General features: G+C 37.2%; 1 protein-coding gene across 5 annotated transcripts in view; it reads left to right on the top strand.

The window, feature by feature from the left end:
• Window positions 1–3,098: 3,098 nt before the first annotated feature.
• The window catches only part of LOC123768483 (brefeldin A-inhibited guanine nucleotide-exchange protein 3), a 40,931-nt gene continuing 24,349 nt past the window's right edge, over window positions 3,099–19,680 (top strand). For 4 of the 5 annotated variants that reach the window (XM_045759074.2, XM_045759070.2, XM_045759073.2 and 1 more), the window contains exons 1-17: window positions 3,099–3,190; window positions 4,813–4,974; window positions 5,729–5,865; window positions 6,447–6,578; window positions 7,314–7,479; window positions 8,059–8,230; window positions 9,136–9,272; window positions 10,770–10,980; window positions 11,346–11,478; window positions 11,612–11,709; window positions 12,519–12,703; window positions 13,255–13,479; window positions 13,655–13,800; window positions 14,743–14,847; window positions 15,093–15,240; window positions 16,402–16,556; window positions 18,947–19,109. In XM_045759074.2, coding sequence (XP_045615030.1) covers window positions 4,857–4,974; window positions 5,729–5,865; window positions 6,447–6,578; window positions 7,314–7,479; window positions 8,059–8,230; window positions 9,136–9,272; window positions 10,770–10,980; window positions 11,346–11,478; window positions 11,612–11,709; window positions 12,519–12,703; window positions 13,255–13,479; window positions 13,655–13,800; window positions 14,743–14,847; window positions 15,093–15,240; window positions 16,402–16,556; window positions 18,947–19,109 — 2,431 coding nt within the window. In that variant the 5' untranslated portion in view covers window positions 3,099–3,190; window positions 4,813–4,856. Of the gene's footprint in view, window positions 3,287–4,812; window positions 4,975–5,728; window positions 5,866–6,446; window positions 6,579–7,313; window positions 7,480–8,058; window positions 8,231–9,135; window positions 9,273–10,769; window positions 10,981–11,345; window positions 11,479–11,611; window positions 11,710–12,518; window positions 12,704–13,254; window positions 13,480–13,654; window positions 13,801–14,742; window positions 14,848–15,092; window positions 15,241–16,401; window positions 16,557–18,946; window positions 19,110–19,680 lie in introns of all 5 variants that reach the window. The other variant, XM_045759072.2, reaches the window with a different exon arrangement.

Genomic DNA, 19,680 nt, shown 5'->3' on the forward strand with positions numbered 1-19,680 from the left:
TGTTTCAAGCGTGGGATGGACATGTATATGAGTGGGATTGGGTGGTTATAGATAGGAGCTGCCTCGTAGGGGCCAATAGGCCTTCTGCAGTTACCTTTGTTCTTATGTACTCGGGAATATTGGAAGATATTCTTGTGCTAGTGGAGGCCTTACATTTCACGTTCTCTCCTGATTCCATGTATGACTGACCGTTCTGTGAGATCTACACTGTGTAATCTTTCATACAGAATAGGGTAGCAGCACATTGCTGAGTATACCTAAGCTTGTTAATAGTAAAAATATCGGAACCCTCCAAAATAACTAGTTGTGTTTTAGATTTTGTTAAATATTTTATTTTACTTAAGATTAGAAGATATGATGGAATAAAACAATTTTTCCAATTAACTTATTATTTATTTATGGAGTTAAATGCTCTCAATAAAGGCCACACTGAAAGAAATAGGTGAGCAGACTTAACATACGTCAGCAAATGATGGTATATTCAGTGTAGTAGCTTTGACATGAATATAAATAGTAGAAAAATGCACATATTCATCGTATGAGGTTGTGGATGAATGTCATGTGTATGAATGACAGTATGATGTTGTTGGGAGTAGTATTGAGGAGGTGGTAGTTGAGGTGTAAGCGACCCAGTGCAGGGTTGCTAGATTGGGCTACAAGTAGCGAATTGGGCTACAAGTAGCAAATTGGGCTACTTTTGAGAGCCCCGCACTCCCAAATTTTTAATTTCGCTACTTGCTACTTTTTGGGCTAATTTAAAAGCAAGTTCGGCTAATTTGGGCTATTAATGTTAAGAAACTCAATGATGATTATTTATGGTCAGATGCACCACAAACAAGCACCCCGCGATAGCAGCCACAGACTGACAATTTAAATGCGAACACAGCACGCAGTATATCCTTTTACGACCAAAGATCACATTCACTTAAAATAAATCTTCCACTTACGGGCTATTCATGCCGGTGCCACCTCTTGGATAGCTTAATCTTCATCAATCAATCACAAATAAGGAACAACGATTTCAAGTTCAACAAGCCACAACTTAGGACAGAAAACAGGATATTTTCTTTTCATCCACGTGGGGCATAACAATGCACAACTACCAAATCATCAACATTATCTTGGAGTCAGAATCCACCAATCACTGATAGTTGTACAACAAGTGGAAGCTGCAGTTATAAAAGAAAACCAAATCCTTTGGAATAGTCAAACGAAATTTTGACGAAGGAAAAGGTAGTTATACAACTGTATAAATCTCTGGTGTGCTTCCACTTGATTATTATATCCACGCATTATGGTTATGTAACTGGCACCAACATTCTGGCTTGTTGAGTTTGAACCCGTTGCGCCTTGTTCGTGTAACATCTTACCTTTTGAAGACATTGTTCCTGATCGACATCCTCCAAATTGTTTAGTATTTTAAAGGTTTCTATGAAGTCCGCCCTGTCATGCCTGGTTTGTGGTGTTAGCCCTGTGGCCCTCAACTGTTCCTGATACAACAGATGACTAAGCTCTGGTATTATTTTTGTCGTAAGACATAGCTCCATAGCTCTGGAAAGACATGGCTCCAGAGCAGCTGTCTTTCTGAAGATGAGGTCTCCATGCCTGGATGCAATAATTCATGTGGGGGTGCACCAGCTACAGTCTTAGACCTAGCTAGGCTTGCGATTAGACAACTGGTCAGGCTCCGGTTTCACAACTTGTCGGGTTCCGATTACATAACTCCAGGGGTGTGACTTGTTGGGCTTTGGGTTGTGCATGGTTGTGCTCTGGTTCGTACATGGTTGTGCTCCAGTGATTGTGTACTAGTACGTGCTACAGGTTTGTTTGCAAGAGCTCTGTTTATATGTTTGCTAGAAATTCGGGTTTCTTTTTTTTTGTATATAGTTCAATTGTTTGATATGGTTCCATAGTTAGTTTCTAGGGCAAGTGAAGGGTTTTAGGTAGCGCTAAGAAGATTTTTCTTTGGTCGAGCTAGGAATGGAGTTTGGTTGTGCTTTGGGACTGTTTAGCTTGGTGGGCATGGATGAGATGTATACTTGCTAGGCTTACGGTTACACAACTGGTCGGGGTCTGGTTACACAACTGGTTGAGCTTCGGTTACACAACTGGTCGGGCTCCGGTTAAATAACTGATTGGGCTCCGGTTACACAACTGGTTGGGCTCCGGTTAAATAACTGGTTGGGCATCGGTTACATAACTGGTCGGGCTCCGGGGGTGTCACTTGGGCTTTGGGTTGTGCATGGTCGGGCTTCGGTTCGTGCATGGTTGTGATCCAGAGGTTGTTTGGTTTGGTTTGTTCATGCTAGGCTTGCGGTTAGACAACTGGTCGGGCTCCAGTTTCACAACTTGTCGGGTTCCGATTACATAACTCCAGGGGTGTAACTTGTTGGGCTTTGGGTTGTGCTCCGGTTCGTACATGGTTGTGCTCCAGTGGTTGTTTGTGTACTAGTGGCCCGAAATGTACCTCATGTACCTGAGGGTATATTTACATAACTGGTCGGGCTTTGGGGGTATCACTTGGGCTTCGCGTTGTGCAGTCAGGCTTCGGTTTGTGTATGTTTGTGCTTCGGATGTTCGATTCATTCATGCTAGGCTTGCGGTTACGCAAGTGGTCGGGGTCCGGTTACGCAAGTGGTCGGGGTTTGGTTACACAACTGGTGGGGCTCCGGTTACACAACTGGTCGGGCTCCGGTTACACAACTGGTCAGGCTCCAGTTACACAACTGGTTGTGCTCCGGTTACACAACTGGTCTCCGGGGGTGTCACTTGGGCTTCAGGTTGTACATTACCCTCTTTGTGTAATGAAATTTTAAAATAATGTTAGATATATATACACACAAACTAAAAGAATAAGGGTGGTAGGAGAAGGAAATATCAAAGTGTTCAGTGAGGATCCACAGTGTCTTCTCTGGGTACTCTTTATTTTCTTCTCCGAGGCTATGGATCCCTACACTTGCACCAGAGGTGGTACCCCTAAAACTCTATATATCAAAATATTACTTTGAAACCCGTATCAGTCACTAAACAAAAAAATTGGGCTACTTTTATTACGAATTCGCTACTTTTAGAGCGTCAGCTCGCTACTTTCCGCAATTTGGGTCTGGCAACCCTGACCCAGTGAGACAACTACGGTCTTGTCAATAGTACGGTAACAGCTGTCTGCGTGGCCCTTACTCCCACACTACCTGTGAGTCTCCCTATTACCACACCTCTCCCCATTCACACCACCCACCGTTGATATCACGCAGACACACTTGCGTGATATCTACGGCGGTTTAATGAGGTTTGTGCGAGTGTCTGCCAGTATGGCTCTGCTCTGGGGGTTTGGTCCACCTGCTTAGGGTTGGCTTATTTACGTCTGAAATTAGCTAATCAAAGTCTTAACATAATCTATTGTGATCTGATAATCCATTGGTAATGTTTCCTTTTAGAAGAGGTCACAAAATTAAATGTCATATACAGTATACTGTATATATATATATATATCTTTTGTGGGCAAGGTCCTATACAACAATCTAAAAGTCAAAGTGTACATTCTAACTTACAAAAAAAAAAAAGTCTTCAGCCCTGCGCATAGCATTGTCTACAATGTCACTTGAACTCTGAACCTTTCCTGATATTCTGAAAAAAAACTATTTTATTCCCAGTCCATAAAGGTGGCTCTCTCACTGAAGCCTACAATTTTTGACCAATATTAATCTTGCCCACAAACAGCTTGACTCCTATCTAGCTAAATACAGCATACAAAACTTTGCTCTTGCCCAGTATGGCTTTAGAGCCTGAAAATGCACCACCGCTGCTCTCGTTAATATGTTTGGCTTCGTACTTGATTTTACCTGAGGGCCACTAACACACTAGTTGCCTTGACGAGGACAGAAAACCAGTGGCTTGTCAGAGATAATTTGCCCTGGTGATCTTTTCCAGTTGGATTTTAAAACTTAACTGTTTTGACGTTTATGGCTTCGACGGGTAGGCGGTTCCATGCGTTAATAACCCTGTGAGTGAAAAAGCATCTCCTGTTCTCAGTCCTATACTGTGGCTTGTTGAGCTTGAAACCTAGGTTATTGTTCCTGTTACATCTGACCTTTTCAAGATCTTGTCCTGATCAACATCCTACAAATTGTTCAGTATTTTAAGTTTCAGTGATATCCACCTTGTCATGCCTGGTTTGCAGTGTTGTTAGCCCTGTGGTTCTCAACCGTTCCTGATATGAGAGTTGACTTAGCTCTGGAATGATTTTTATTGCCTGATGTTGCACTTTTTCCAGAGCAGCTATGTCCTTCTGAAGATGAGGTCTCCATGCTGGGATACAGTAATCCAAATGGCGGCGCACTGACAAATATCATGTCGGTCAATCATTTTCTAATTCTCTCAAACTCATAAATACTGTATTATTTTGTGTAGTTTTAAGAATTACCCATGAAGATTTTAAATGTTTTGTCTGAAATGCTCCGCATATTAGTGGCTTTAGGCACTATGCTTTTGTTAATTATGAATCCTCCACTGTTAAAAGAAAAATCCTGAAAATTTGGTGATAAATAACCAAAAAAGGGGGGCAGTTATTCAGAAATCCAGATCAGGTCCAAAAGTGTAAGATTGATTGCATTTTGACGATTTCAGTTTAAATGAGTACTGTACTAGTCGTTTAGCTTATTTTTGTATATGATTTTGTTTTCCAGTATGCTAAAGTTGTCATGTTAGTTTGAATAACTATAATATTAATTTTGTAGTTACAGTATCAGCACTTGGAATAGCTATGTCACTTTCTGTGACTAGATTTTTATTGACGAGTACTGTATTAACTTTCAGAATAGAATGACTGCTGAATAAAACGGCTTTGTGTGTGCACGCGCATGAGTGCACATGCTCTTGTCCCAGTAGCCATCATGGAGGAAGTTCTAGACCAGCTTCTTCGTGAAACATCGACTGGTAAACATGCACAGATACACCAGGCCTGTACTGAAGCTCGGGGTACGTGTGTGTGTGCACCAAGCACCAAGAAGAGACTAGAATGTTTGCTGATATAATTTCATGAAACTGGTTTATTAATGCCCTTGTAAAATGTTTAAAAAGCAAGGTCTACTCTCATCCTGATGTTCTCTACACAATTTGTTTTTATTCTGTAAAGTAAAATGGACCACATTGTTAATTGTAAGATTTATCTGAAGCCCTATACATAGCATCCTTATGAAAATTATAATATGTACAGCTGTATATAGTAATTAAAACTAATATTTACCAATAAAGTGTTAGTCTAAAAGTCTAAACTTTGTCATTAAATATCACTAAGAAACTACTGTATATCATTAGTTTTTCTACTTAATTTTGTAAACATATACAGTATACTATAGTGTATATGTTTACTTGCATCTCTTAATATTAAGTGTGTAATAAGTAAATACCCCTGTAGACATAAGTGATAATCTTTAGGTTTGCCAGAAATGCTGCACATGATTTGTGCCATTATAAGGAATATAAATACTGTACCTACTATGTAAACATTGTAATTGAACCCAATGTAATTTTTTTATAAGTATTATAATACTCTTCACTATTACTATTGTTCATGGCTGAATACCATTAGACACATGCCTGTTCAGTAATTGTTTTGCACAAACTATTGGCTGGGGATTTAGTCTTAAGTGCATATTTGAAAATGAGTAATTTTTTGTATTTATGTGTATAATATAGAAAGTAATAATTGTGCTAATTCTCATTTTCACAGACTTCTTGGAGAATCAGGCTGGGTTACTGCGGTCACCCCCTCATGAGTTACGAGCTTTATGTTTGCAAGCGCTACAATTGGCCTTAGAAACGCGCCAATCTAAATTGGTGTCTTTAGCAGTGTCTGGATTCTTTAAGGTAAAACTGTTCAAGTGCCTGATACATTTTTTTGAAGCTGAAACAAATTTTGTTTAGGAAATCTCTGCTCTTAAAGGCAGGCAACGGTACTTACAGTCTGAGTTACACTGTACATTTATTATTCATGAGCAATTTAGATTAAATGCTGTAAACATTGTACATATTCATTGTAATACTGTACTGTAATTTAAATGCAAGTTTAATAGATTTTTTTTCTAATACAGTACTGAAAATAAAAATAAATTTGTCATGGACATATTTCCATATCATAAATGCATTGCATTGGCTGTCTAGAGCCTATACCTACAATAAAAAAAAATACAGTACTGTATTAGTATTTCTGATTCAGACAGTAAAAGATTAGTGTGTCTTTCCATCCAATGCTAACTCTATTACTACTGTCAACAATACTAGTACCAGTATTGTCAAAGTACGTAATGGCCATTATTTGAAGCTTACACCAGTATATTTTTTAAATATACTCAGTATATTAACTATTTTTTAAGAATATTCTCATTGTTGTAAAAGGTTTGTGCAACAAAATTTATCCGAGTTATATTACAAAGCGAATGTGCTTTCAGTTGCTTCGAGATACACAGTTTCATAGTGGCTATGAAGAAGATGACGAGACAGTGTGGTTACCGTGTCAGCTACTGGGAGCTATACAAAGCCTTCCATTACATTTGGAAGACACACAAGTGGAGCTACTTAAGGTAAAGCTAATCATATTGGGCTTCCTTAATTAATGCTCATTGAATTTTACACAAGTTCATAGTTCATTAAATATATACAGGCTACTTTGTCTACAAAATATTTAACTGTGAATAATAGGATGTTTAAATGCTTAGTTTAAATCCTGCAGTGCACAAATGGTAAATGTGACACTTATGTGGTGCATAAAAAAATATTTTTTGCTTGATATTGTTAATTAGCATCCAGGAAGTACAAAAATCCAAGTATAAAGTTTCTCTTGTGGTTTAGCTCTAGTGGCCCAGAGCAGTTGTGTTTTTTTCAGTATCCAGCCTTGATGGATATATGTCCAGCCTTGCCTGATGATCTTGACCACCATTTGTACCATATTTTTCATATTAAGAGACATGAACTGAGCTTGCTATCTGGGGTAAGGGCTGTAATTTGGAGAATTTGCTAGGGGCTGAGAATCTGGCTTTAGCTGAAAATATGGTTTTGACCTTCTGATGACTTTGAGATCATAATATACATTACTAGAGTATTCAAGGTAACTTATTTTTCACTAAAATTTGTCACTGTATTTGAATGACTAAAACATTTCACATTTCACATATGAACTTTTGAGAAATGTAACTAACATTTACAAAGAGATGTCATTTGCCATTTTAAAATGAAAAATTGACTTGCAAATACAGTAATAAGAATTGTGTAACATTGTTTTACTTTTTAATAATTTAAAATATATTAAAATGTTGCAGGTTCTCCTGAACATGAGTTGTGTGCCAGGTATTACCGTTTCTGGGCAGGTGGTGACACAGGTGGTGGGGGTATGTGGTCTGGCTTATGGCAGAGGAGGGGCAGCTCTGCGGACTGCTGCACAGTCTGCTGCCTCTCAGGCTATTGCCCATCTCGTCAAGCAACTGAGTGAGTTAATACAGGGGCTTTTTACTTGCATAACCATTGGCAATTTCTTTCTATGATATTTGGCATACAATACAGAATATGTTTGATTATTGCAAGTTTAATATACAAGGTAGGTAACATATTCTTGAATGTGTACTTTAACACGAAATATGTACAGGTAATTCGTATCTGTAATTTTATGTTAATGTATCTGTAATTAAACTAGTAATACTGTACAATTAAATTGTTAGGTTTTGGTTGGCTGAGGGAATTTAAATAGTTTCCAAAAATAATTGAGTCAAATCCAAAATGATGGTAGTTTATATTAGTCAATGTGGTTGTTGAATGGGGCAGGTGAAGCCAAGCCAAGCCTCAGTAAAGGCTGCTTATGGGGTTTTTAAGTTCTTCAGTGTGGTTTTTAACCAGTGCTTCTATATTAGACATTTTAAATTTGCTTCAGTTATCTACTGTACTAGATGGCCCCATTTCATATATTAAAACAAAGTTGAATATTCACCTAATTGTACTTGTGGGGGGTTGAGCTTCAGCCCTTGATATATTGTGACTGTTAATACCTATCGATTATCATTTTGTTTCTAGAAGAGGAAAGTGAAGAGCAAGAGAAAATCGTAATTAATAAATCCAGAAATGAAAGCCACAACATCAATGATGAAAGAACCGACGACGACGACTCGGATTACATTGCTCCAGCTTATGATGAAATCGTTCCTGTTATAAATTTCATTGCTGATAAACTGATTGAGGCTAATAAGTAAGCCAAGTAATTGATGTTTTAAATATTTCTTTGTATACCATATTTAGCATTTATATTTGATTTGTCTTCACTGGATGTAGTTTAAAATTCTATATACATCTTTTTATCAGTGAAAACACCATCTTGACACTGCAATTTTTATTTTTTATATACTGTACAGTACTCGCCAATTTTTTTTTTCAATTACATAATTTTTAATATGTACAGTACTGTGTTTTTATTATTAATAAATGCCTGTATTTAAATTAACAAAATCTCTTCCAAAATTTGAAGTTTGCATAGGTAAGTTGTTTATGATAAATTGGCAATTGTACAGTTCTAGTGTGCATAGTTTTTTTTTTTATATATAATTTAAGTTTTTTTTTTAATGAGTCCTTTGCATGTGTACAATTTTTAAATGGTTTTGTCTTTCTTTCCACAATTTCTTCACTGAATAAATATTTATGAAGTACAGTATAATAAAAGTATTTTTCCAGATATGCGGATTTACATTGAATATCTTTAATATCTTTAATCCTCCTTTCCTAAATTTGTTGTATATTTTCTTGAGGGAAATATATCCCCGCCACTATCAAAGTAGGTATTGGGGCAATGATTATGATGCCAGTTTTTTTTTACTTTCTGGTGTTCTATGTTAAAATGGGTGCCTTCTCACCTGAGAGATCTCACTATGTTGTCATGTGTTTCTTAGTGTAAAGTATTGTGCGATATTGTACATTGGTGTTAAATATTGGAAGTTTGGAGCTTTTAGTGAACTGTAATATTTGAAGCCCATATTATGCAATCATATGTTGCTGTTTATGGAAATATTTCATACTAATTAATCATTGCAGTAGTACAGTATTTTATGCATATATATACCTAATGGCATATTCATTTTTTTTTTTTTTTTTTTTTTTAAGACATCAAGATGATAAGAAAGGCCCAGAAGTTCCTGCACTCTTCCTCTTGGAATGTACCAACACCCTCCTCTTCCAGCTCTCCCACCCAGAAAATTTAGCACATTTGCTTAAGCCTTCGGAATCTGTGTCGTCATCAGGTAAGATCTTGTCCGCCTTGTATTGGTTTGTAGTTACCGTGCATCATATAAAGACCACATTTTTCTGTATTTTTAGTATAGTGGTACTGTACATATCCCGGTAGTCATTACGTAAATGTAGTTACAGGATGAGAGCTATGCTCATTGTGTCCCAGCACCGTCAAATTACATTTTGAAACTGCTGATGGTTTTGGCCTCCACCACCACCTCACTTATTCCACCCTTACCACTGTTTGCAAAACTGAATTTTCTTATTTTCTTCAGCTGATTTGTTTAGTTACTTTAAATCTGACTTCTTGTTCTTGAAATTCCAGGTCTCGGAAATTCTTCCCCATTTTCTTGTTTTTCAGTTCTAGGCTCCATTTATTTTGTTGACAAATCCACACACTAGAAAATGAAGGGACGACGACATTTCAGTCCGTCCAGGACCATTCTCAAGTCGATTGTGATTGAGAATGGTCCAGGACGGACCACAACATCGTTGTCCCTTCACTTTCTAGTGTGTGGATTGGTAAACATACTTCAGCCACGTTATTGTAACACATCGCCTGCATAGGGTCCATTTAGTTGCATGTCTTTGCACCTTTTACAGTTTGTTGGTGTGCTTCTTAAGATATGTGCACCATACAACTGCTGCGTATTCCAGCTTTCGTTTCACTAAGGTTGTGAACAATTTCTTTAGAGCATAATTCCCAGTAAAATTAGAGCATGACCAGTCCACTCAGAGCAAGAGACTACAAACAAATGAACTTTACCGATAGTAAGATGTACACTAGAAATGTTTAGTTAAGAAAATTGAGAGGAACAAATTGATTAAGAAGTTTCAAGAACAGTTAATGAAAAATTAAATACTGGTTTTATGCATACAAAGTGAATGGATTATAATGAGTAATAGGTATGTGCAAAGTTTAGTTAAGCAGAAAAAACAGAGCAAATGAAAACATAAATTAAAAATATTTTCAGAGAACAATATGGACTTTTGGAAAGAAGTAAGGAAGTGTAGCAGAGAGAGACTGGTTGAGAAGAATGAGAATATTTAAGTATAGGAGAATAATATACTGTATAGTGAAGAAAAGTTAGAAGTATGCAGAGGGAATACTTGAGAATCTAATTGGTGAAATGATGAAAGCTGTGGTTTTCTGTGGGGAGCCCCGAAGGCTCAAGGGAGCCTAGCCTCCTGGGCTCTACCCAAAAAAATGGTGTTCCATTACATTCAATGCTGGAAGCTGAAATGTGGGAAAACTGCAGGAGTTGATGAGGTAAACAGTATGCAGAAATTATTAAGTGTGGTGGGGAGAAAAAGTAATAGTGGTGAAGAGAATGAGCCAGAAGGCATGGGGATAGTGGAACAGTGCCCAGAGAACTGGAAAAAGTCATGACTGCAACTACATATACAGTACAGTACTTAAATTTGGGATCCCCTCCACTCTTCTTTATGCAGTACAGTAAATCAGTTGCTTAATTCATTGTTTACAATGCTGTAATGTGTCTTTCCAGCATTGCCATCTCCTGCATATTGCTCCACACTTCTTGTTGGTGCACTTTGGCAACGGTTGTGTCCGGCTCTTGTGGCTCTGCTTGGTTCTCCTGTATCCCAGAGACTGGCTAGAGCTTCAGGCAGAGCCGAGGGTCAGATGGGACGAGGCTCGGGTTGTTTGGCACATCCTGGCCCACTATTCAACAATCAACAAGCCAGGGCTATTTACAAGTAAGTAATGTGTAGGTTAATATTGAGAATGTAATCATGTTTAAAGGAATTTTTTGCTTTAGCAATGAACCATAAAAGTCTAAATCCTATTAGTGTAATAATATTAATGAATATGAAGTCTGTGTACAGTATTTGTTCTGAATATCCTGCAGATTCATTCTAAACAATCTATTGTCTTCCATATATATTCTTGCTGCCTAGAATTGATGTGAACCTAGTAACCAGCAAAGCAGTTAAATAGCTGTTGGCATATACGGTACTTATTTTGCTAAAATAAGTATGGAAATCTCTGGCAAAAGATAAATGGATGACTACAAAATAATAATAATAATAATAATAATGTATAAAATGTTGTATATTAACAGTGTTGCCTGTGGGCTGGTAGTAACTATGGGCAGTGTTGGGGAGATGAGGCCCGTGTTGGAGTCTCTCTTCTACCGTATGTTGCTTTACCCTCCCCCTCAGTGTCGCCAAGATGCACTCAAGGCTATAACCGAGGTATGTCTGTACCTCTTGTTTGCACTATTTTTTTTTTTTTATTTTTAAATTTGTACAGTAATATTTTTGTGATTAATGCTTGTATTTAGTGTATTAAGCTACAACCTATTTATAAAATTGTTACATATTTCAGTTAATTAGCAGTCCAGTGAAACTTGTGCAACTGTCTGGTCCAATTCTGTATCCTGATCCCAGAAATCCTCACCAGAATGATTTAGCGCTCTTCAGGCTGTAAGTATTGTTTCATGCCCTTGTAATTCACTGGGTAATTCACCTTTGAACCTACAATCCTAGCAGTTTAACCTGTGACCGTGGAGGAAGGCGTCGGTATTTTTTGTAAACTGGTTGTTATCTTTACAAGAACCTTGATTGGGATTGCCATATAGCTATGCAATAGTGACAAAGATGTTGGCCTTATGGTACTAAATTATATTGTTTTGGTAGTTTGAAGTCACTGACTGACAAGCATAGAGAGTTATAGCCACACATTATGTCTAGTTCCAGCTGTCTTAATAACTTGTATGCCCTGTTTGAAGACTGCATAGCTGCAGAAATGATCTCTGCATACTGCAAAATATGGTATTGTATAAACATAAGTTCATACAGTACTGTATTTTTAATTTTGAACAGATTATCTTGAGAATGTATTGAGAGGGGCTTGAACTACAATCATATCATACCGACTTGCTTAAAAGAGGTATGAATTGCATTGTTACTTCATTTAAGTATTTTTATCATCTTCAAATGTGTTTTGTAACAATCTTTGTGAATTTGATAGAAAAAATGTGTAGATTTTTTTATATACAAAACTTTAATTGTATGACAATGACACAACATAATCCTTTTTTGTGTAAATGCAGGAAAGAATGATTTTTTTAATAAGACTGCTTCTAGGGTTTTAGCTGTGACATAACCTAAAAGTTGTAATTTTATCATGAGACATTGATGATAAATTATAATAATGCTGATAATGATGATAATGCTCCATTTACTTACCATTAAGTAGAGCATTATTTATGAATTGTATTTTATATCTTCAGTGTGATGGACAGTTTAGCCGAGTGTGGTAACTGCAGTGACGTGGAAGTTCAGCGAGTCTTGGTAGAATGTGTTTCCACTCTTCTTAGTTCCTTAGAAAAGCTGTCCCTTGGTTCTGCACTCTCCCAGCAGCATGTGGAAGTCATCAATGCCACATACGCAAGGCTTCAAGATGGAGACTATTCAGGTACATTTACAGATGTTAGGATATACAGTACAATAAAGCTCATGAACAAATCCACAAGGGCCGTGACGAGGATTCGAACCTACGTCCGAGATCATCCCAGACGCTGCCTTTATCGACTGAGCTACTACAGCTGAACAAATCCTTGGGGATTTGATCATTTGATGCATCACGCTATTGTGATTTCTATGTGTAATAAAGCTCATTTATATAAATGTTTATTATTTCAACATTTACTTCTCTGTACAGTACCTGTCTGCTTCATTTTATTTTCACCTTGTGTATGATTAGTGAGGCAATCTACAACTTTTACACACCTTTTATGCTCTTGATTCAAGCAAGTGTTGGCTGCTTCATGCATATGATAGCCAGATTCAGCAAATGTTTCAGTGTTCATTTGAAGTGTCTATACTGTAATATTGGAGGGGGCGTAGTAATATCTGAAGAAAGTGCATAGCCTCATGAACAATGTAGTGTTTATAAGAAATACCAAGATGTAGATGTAGTTGTTAAGACATCATGTGATGTTGACAGCTGATTAATATGTTTTCCAGGGCCTCTGACATATGAAAACAAGAGCAAGTTACCAAAATATGAAATTTCTGAAAGTGTAAAGCATGTGTCTGACTCGGCAGCTTCAGATACCCTCTCTCAGAAGATAGATGATTTAGATGAAGAAGAAGAAGTTGAAAAGGCAAAGACAGAGAGAGAAGAGAAAGAAGGAAAAGAAGATGAGGAGGACAGTGATAAAAGAGAATGTCAAGGGGAAGGTGAAGCAGGTTAGTAAAATGTTGAAGCTGTGTTTATCATGTTTCCTAGTGTTCCTAGGGGTCGTTTTTTCCCTTGGCAAATCCGATGCCAAGGAACATTTAAATTCACTTTACATCTTGTCTCTAAAATTGTTACAATATTTTGATGTCTTAATTTGTACTAATGATTGTACATAATTGAAAGATTCAGATCATCAGTCACAAGAATTTGGGAAGTCCAAAAGTGGAAGAAATAAAGACGGTAATGTTTCTGGAGACAAGGGAGCAGATTCTGATGCATCAGGAGATACGGAAGGGCCAGAAGACGAGAGTGACATAGGAGAGGAACAGGTAAGCCGTGTGGACTTTTATCATGAAATTATACTTTAAAGATTCATAAATGGCATTTCAGAAACATTAGGAACCAAAGAATTAGGGGAGCATCATAGCAGGCCTGTTGGCCCATACTAGGCAGGTCCCATTTAAATGCACCAGTTTGTCTCAATAATGCTGACTGGAAGCTCATTCTGCTCATCCACCTTATTTCTAAACCAATACGTCCCTCTATACTTCCCTTATTCAAAATTTCTTCAGCTAATATTCATTTTTGAGAGTTCATATCTGTTCTGACCACAGAATGAATCAGAATCATCTTTGTATTCTCATAACTTATTACCCCTGATCCATTTGAAGACCTTAATCATCTTCCCTTGTCCTGTATGTCTAGTGAGTGCTTATTGAAGCACTTCAAACGATCTTCATAGGAAAGATCCTTGATCCACGATTCTCTCTAGACTATATCCATTTTGTAGTATGGAGATCAAAACTGCACAGCATAGTCTAAATGTGGCCACATCTTTTCTATTTATTGCTGAAGGATGATGCTTGATATGCTGATTTTTCTTGTTATAAATCCCAACTCCATTTGCTTTATTTTATGCAATGATGCATTGTTGTCTCGACCTCGTATCACTGCTAACATGACTTTTAAGTTTCCCCTCATTATTTGATCTACTCATGACTATTATTAATATGGTATATAGCTTTGCTGTCTTGCTCTAGGTGAAGGAATTTTAATTTCTCAACATTTTATGAAATTTTCCATTTTTGTCAAGTAAAAAAAATAAATGTTTACCCAAGTACAGTAGTGCATTTTAATTCTGACTGTTTGCTGCCACTCTTACAAAGTAAATTGGGTTGGAAGATCTGAGCTTGTGTGAATTGATAAGGTGATAGGTGAACAGATGGTTCAAAATTATTCACAGGATTAAGAATTTTCTTGTGTGTTGACAGTTTGAACTTGAAGAGGCAGAGCATCAGCAGCAGTGTGAGGAGCAAGAGGCTCTCAGACTACACCGTTTAAATGAAACATTGCAGTCAACCTCTAATTTGCGTCACGTACGTCTCAAATAAGCTCGATGTGTAATTTCCTACATTGGGCCATAATTTAGAATTTTATATAAATATTTTAATAAATAATTATGCATTGAAAGAATAGCTTCTAAAGTTTTCCTAATATAATCATTTCATAGCACAGACTACCTGTACTGAAAATGTTAACTGTACAACAAATACAATTGTGGACCCATCCACAAATTGATTTCACCATAGATCTTTGTTACTAACAATCCTCTTCCTTTCAGGTCATTGATGATGAAGCTGAGAGGGAATGTGAAAATGCCCAACACTTCACCTGCACACTCTGTGCCCTTCTGCCCTCACTGCTGGCCATTCGTAGCACCATTGAGGTTGATCAAGCTATTCTAGAGTTCTCTGCAAAATATTGCGAAGGTATGGTTTCTTGACAGATTTTGCATTCGCTTTGGCTTGGTCAAATTGAAAACTATTTAATAAAATTAAATGCTAATACAGCTACTTGACTCTTCTTGCTTGTAAAATCATAGCTAATAAAAAAATTAGGTCTTATTGATGATGACTTCTCTCTGTTGTGTATTTAATATTATATTTACAAATGTTACGTTATTTAATTAATACCCTTGATGTTTAGTTTGGTTCAATTTTTGTCTTAAAAATCCATGCCCATTGCCTGGGAAAGAAAGATGTCCCTTCCAATGAGAAGGCATGGAGGAAGGCATACAGTTTTGAAGTGGAAAACCTCCAGTGATTGGAGCACTACTGCATTGCTCTAGGCAATGCATCAGCAACGGAACTGATTGTTGAGCTAGCAGAGGCTCAAACTCTGGGCTGCCTGGTGGCAGTAATTAGTACTAATGGGTTCTAGCTAGGTTTGAGTGCATTATTTTGTTTTATTGAATCATTTGAGGATTTGTTTGGCATTTTTGAGGCTTCAAGTCTTGTGAACCCAGTAATTGTTTGTAAAATTTCACTGACTTTCTGGATGCTTTCCCGGTGAAATGACATAATGTAATTTGCTCTGTGCGCCTCTGTGAGGAGGGGGGGGCCAGGTTGTGGTTCTGGTCTCCAGTACGCCAAACAGAATTCCTGTGACTGAGGTGATGATGAATTCAGCAATCTCAGTGAGACAGCTACAGGAAGTCACTAAGGGGCTCCCTAGAAAAAATTATTTTGGGGAATTTAAAGGTGGATGGTGCATCAGAACATATACTGTAGGAGTACGGATGATGTATTTTAGTGTCGTCAATAGGCAAAAGTGTTAAAATAAAGCTTGATTAAATGATCTATTATAGAATTTCATTGATGTAGTGTAGCCATTGCTAGATTTTTGTCAAGATATTTTCAAGATATTTAAGATGAGATGAGATGTAGAAGTTTATCAGTGAAGTAAGAACTGTTTAACACGATCAGACATTTAAGTTTTCCGTACGAGTATGCCATATTAAAGAGGAATTGTATGAATATTTTTTGTTATTACTATTCGCAATTTTTACACTTGGAATCAGAATTCATCAAACTATTGATAGGATGAGAAAATTTGTGTATACATATTCTGAAGTGGACTTAATGCTACAGGAGTGTTCAGTGCCACGAACCAAGAGGACAGTCATCAGGTGATTATTAATGCAGATGGAATATATTTGGCAACATACTCTGTTCTATCACTCAACCTACAGCTCATCCGTGGTGGACATTACTGTGACCCAAATTTACCGTTACCAATGAATCAGGTTAGTGAAGTACACTGTAAATTATACAACATTGTTTGTAAATTATATTCTGAGTTAAAGGCTCTCAATTGCTCCCCTTGTGCCCAACCAACTTGGGCTGGACAGTAGCGTGACGGTCTCGCTTCATGCAGCTTGGCCTTCAATCTCCGACTGTCCAAGTGGCTGGGTACCATTCTTTCCCCCCATCCCATCCCAAATCCTTATCCTTACCCCTTGCAAGTGCTACATGGTCGTAATGGCTTGGCACTTTCCATTGATAGTTTCCTCCCTTTCCCTTGTGCCAGCAGTTTATACAAATCCCCACACACACACACACACACACACACACTTCCTGCCAGACTCAAATACTGTAACTTGTTCACCCACCATGACAAGTAACGTTATGAATAGTCTTATCACATTGGGAAGAGAGGCAGCCATGAATCCAACACAAGCCACATCTGAGAGAGCTCCTTGCTATCCTACAAAAGAACAATACTTTAGACTTAGTATAACCTCTCTGAATGAAAATCGAAAGCCAATAATTTTTGCTCTACTGGGTGACAATTGAGGTAATATCCTGACCACCACCATGCTCACCTTTCATGTATTTTTGGCAGTCTATGCCTCCTGCTTCTGACTGCAGCGTTCACCAAGATAAATTTATATCGGTTTGTTTTGAGGCTCACTGGGGAATTCTCATGCTTGGTGGTCACAAAAGTAAACAAAACACAATACTGTACGACTTCACTGTGTTATGACCTGTGTGTGTATACTCAGCTGACAAGATCCAAGTATGTTATATTTATCCAATATATGGTAATTACCTAAGTAATTACCTAAGTGTAGTTACAGGATGAGAGCTACACTCGTGGTGTCCCGTCTCCCCAGCACTTGTGATGTGTAGGTTTCTGTGCCCTTACAGCATTGAAAAGAATTAGTAGCCAGATAGATAATTGGAAAGTACTCTAAGAGTCTAATGTATAAATTAATTAATTTTATTAAACAAAATTTTATTTACTTGAACTGGCCATTAGTGCCTAGTGGACTGAAGGTGTGTGGAGCCATATAGGCTGCTAACTAGAGGGAGCAACCAAGGAACCAGCTCAGAATTAAGAATTTCATTTATTGTTGCCCTATTTTAACTTTACAGTATTTAAATTTGCTAATAAATGCAGTCTGCTATAATACTGCGGTATATATATATACACGGTATATACTTGTTTAAGTATGGAGGTAATGAAATGGTGAGGGGCACAACATATTGCCATGCCTTTTATGTTAGAAACTTTTATCTTACTTCCTTTTGCACTTCTTCCATGCTTTGTATACCGATTTTCCTACTTACATCTCCTTTGTTACTTCTCATATTCATAGTCCTTATTTGTATCTGCTACTTTGTATTTAATTTTTTGGTCAACTTACCTGGTATTAATGCATTTTGGGTTATATATTTTACAATACTGTAAAACCTCACTTTAATGACATCTTGTATAAGCTCACATTAATGAACGTAAAATTATTAGACTAGCCTAGATAAGCAGAACACTTAGAGTATGGTAAAGAGGGCTTTCCTGGGTGCAGTAATCTCCTCCTTCCAGAGATACATATATCCTCTGTTGATTAACCTGGATCATTAACACATGGGGTCATTTCCTATGATAACACATGGGAAATTTCAAGTGTATATATTATCACTGGATGAAAGTCTACTTAAGAGTCACCCTGCTAACTTGTGTACACAGTTTGGACAGCTATGATTATTGTGAGGTCCAGGGAGTGTAGTGGTTAAGGTCCATAGTGCATAGTCCTTGCTGCTTTTAGAAGCAATGGGGACTAAGTTGTTGGACAGTCAGTGGGGGTAGAGTTCTCATTTGATCTTATTATAGAATTCTTATAAATATTTGTTTAGACAGATTTTCCTTCTCAGACATTCTGGGATGGATTGATTCATCTCTGTGGTCATCTGGCATCTTTTATCATCTTGCAGGAACTATGTTAAAGCTCCCTAGACACTGATGCAGATCTTAGGGGGGGACAAATAAATGTGGATAGTTCACAAAAGTTGTGTAATACACAACAAATAAGTCATCAGTTTAATGTCCCACTCTTGTGGCTGGCCACACTGAATTATTTTGTTTTAATGAGGCTTTACTGTATTGCATTACCAATATTTTTCTCTCTCCCTCACACTAATGCAAATTTACTGACGCTTTTGCATGACAGGTTTTGGTAAATTCACAAATCTTCAAATAACACACAACATTATTTAGCTTCATAACAACATTGCTTGTGTTACATCAAATTGGTATTAGAAAGAAACTAGTGAAAAGTCTTGTATTACTAACCAAACCATTTGTGCCATTATCATCATGCATGGTATCAGTCATACTAATTAATATACATCACAGGAGCAGTTTGTAGATCTGGTGCATGGAAGTGGTGTGTTGGTGTATCTCTCGTCTGCGTGGCTCGGCGAGGTTTATCGTCAGGTTACAAAAGATAGTTTTCTTCAGAGGGCTGGCTATACTCCTCACTCACCTCATAACTGTGCTCTCATCAATCTGTTAACAGGTAATAAAGCTTAATAGGTTAAAAGTATTTTTGTTGGAATAAAGCATTTTATTAACATTACTTTTGGTATCTTGTGTATGTCTTATTTTACCCCATGATACAACAGAATTTGTATCACAAGCTCAGTTACCCAGGGACCATGGCCTCTGCATATTTCTGAATTTAAGAATCTCGCTTTCATGCATATTGTTATATTGTATCTTCTTCACCTTGCCTTAGTTTATTTCATATCTTGCATACATGCACTTGTCCAGCTATGCTTTTATGCTTTTATTAAACTTTTTCTGCTTATGGCTTTACGAGTTCCTGCCTAACCTATCCATATTCAACATTACTATCGTTTACTACAGAACTCGGTCCTCTGTCAAACCTGTTGTAAGTGATGATTGACATGTCTTCTATTCATTATTCACAAAAATGTATATAATTTATTTTTTTCAGCTGTAATGAAAACTATACAGTCTGTTGAAATGCTTCCTGATTTTTTTCTGTATTTATTTATTAATAATTGTACTTCAAACTCTACTGTCATTTTCTTTTAGCACTTCTGTGTATGCTTATGCAGTACTTT

This window comes from Procambarus clarkii, chromosome 35 (genome assembly GCF_040958095.1).
Source record: "Procambarus clarkii isolate CNS0578487 chromosome 35, FALCON_Pclarkii_2.0, whole genome shotgun sequence".
Classification (NCBI taxonomy): Eukaryota; Metazoa; Arthropoda; class Malacostraca; order Decapoda; family Cambaridae; genus Procambarus; species Procambarus clarkii.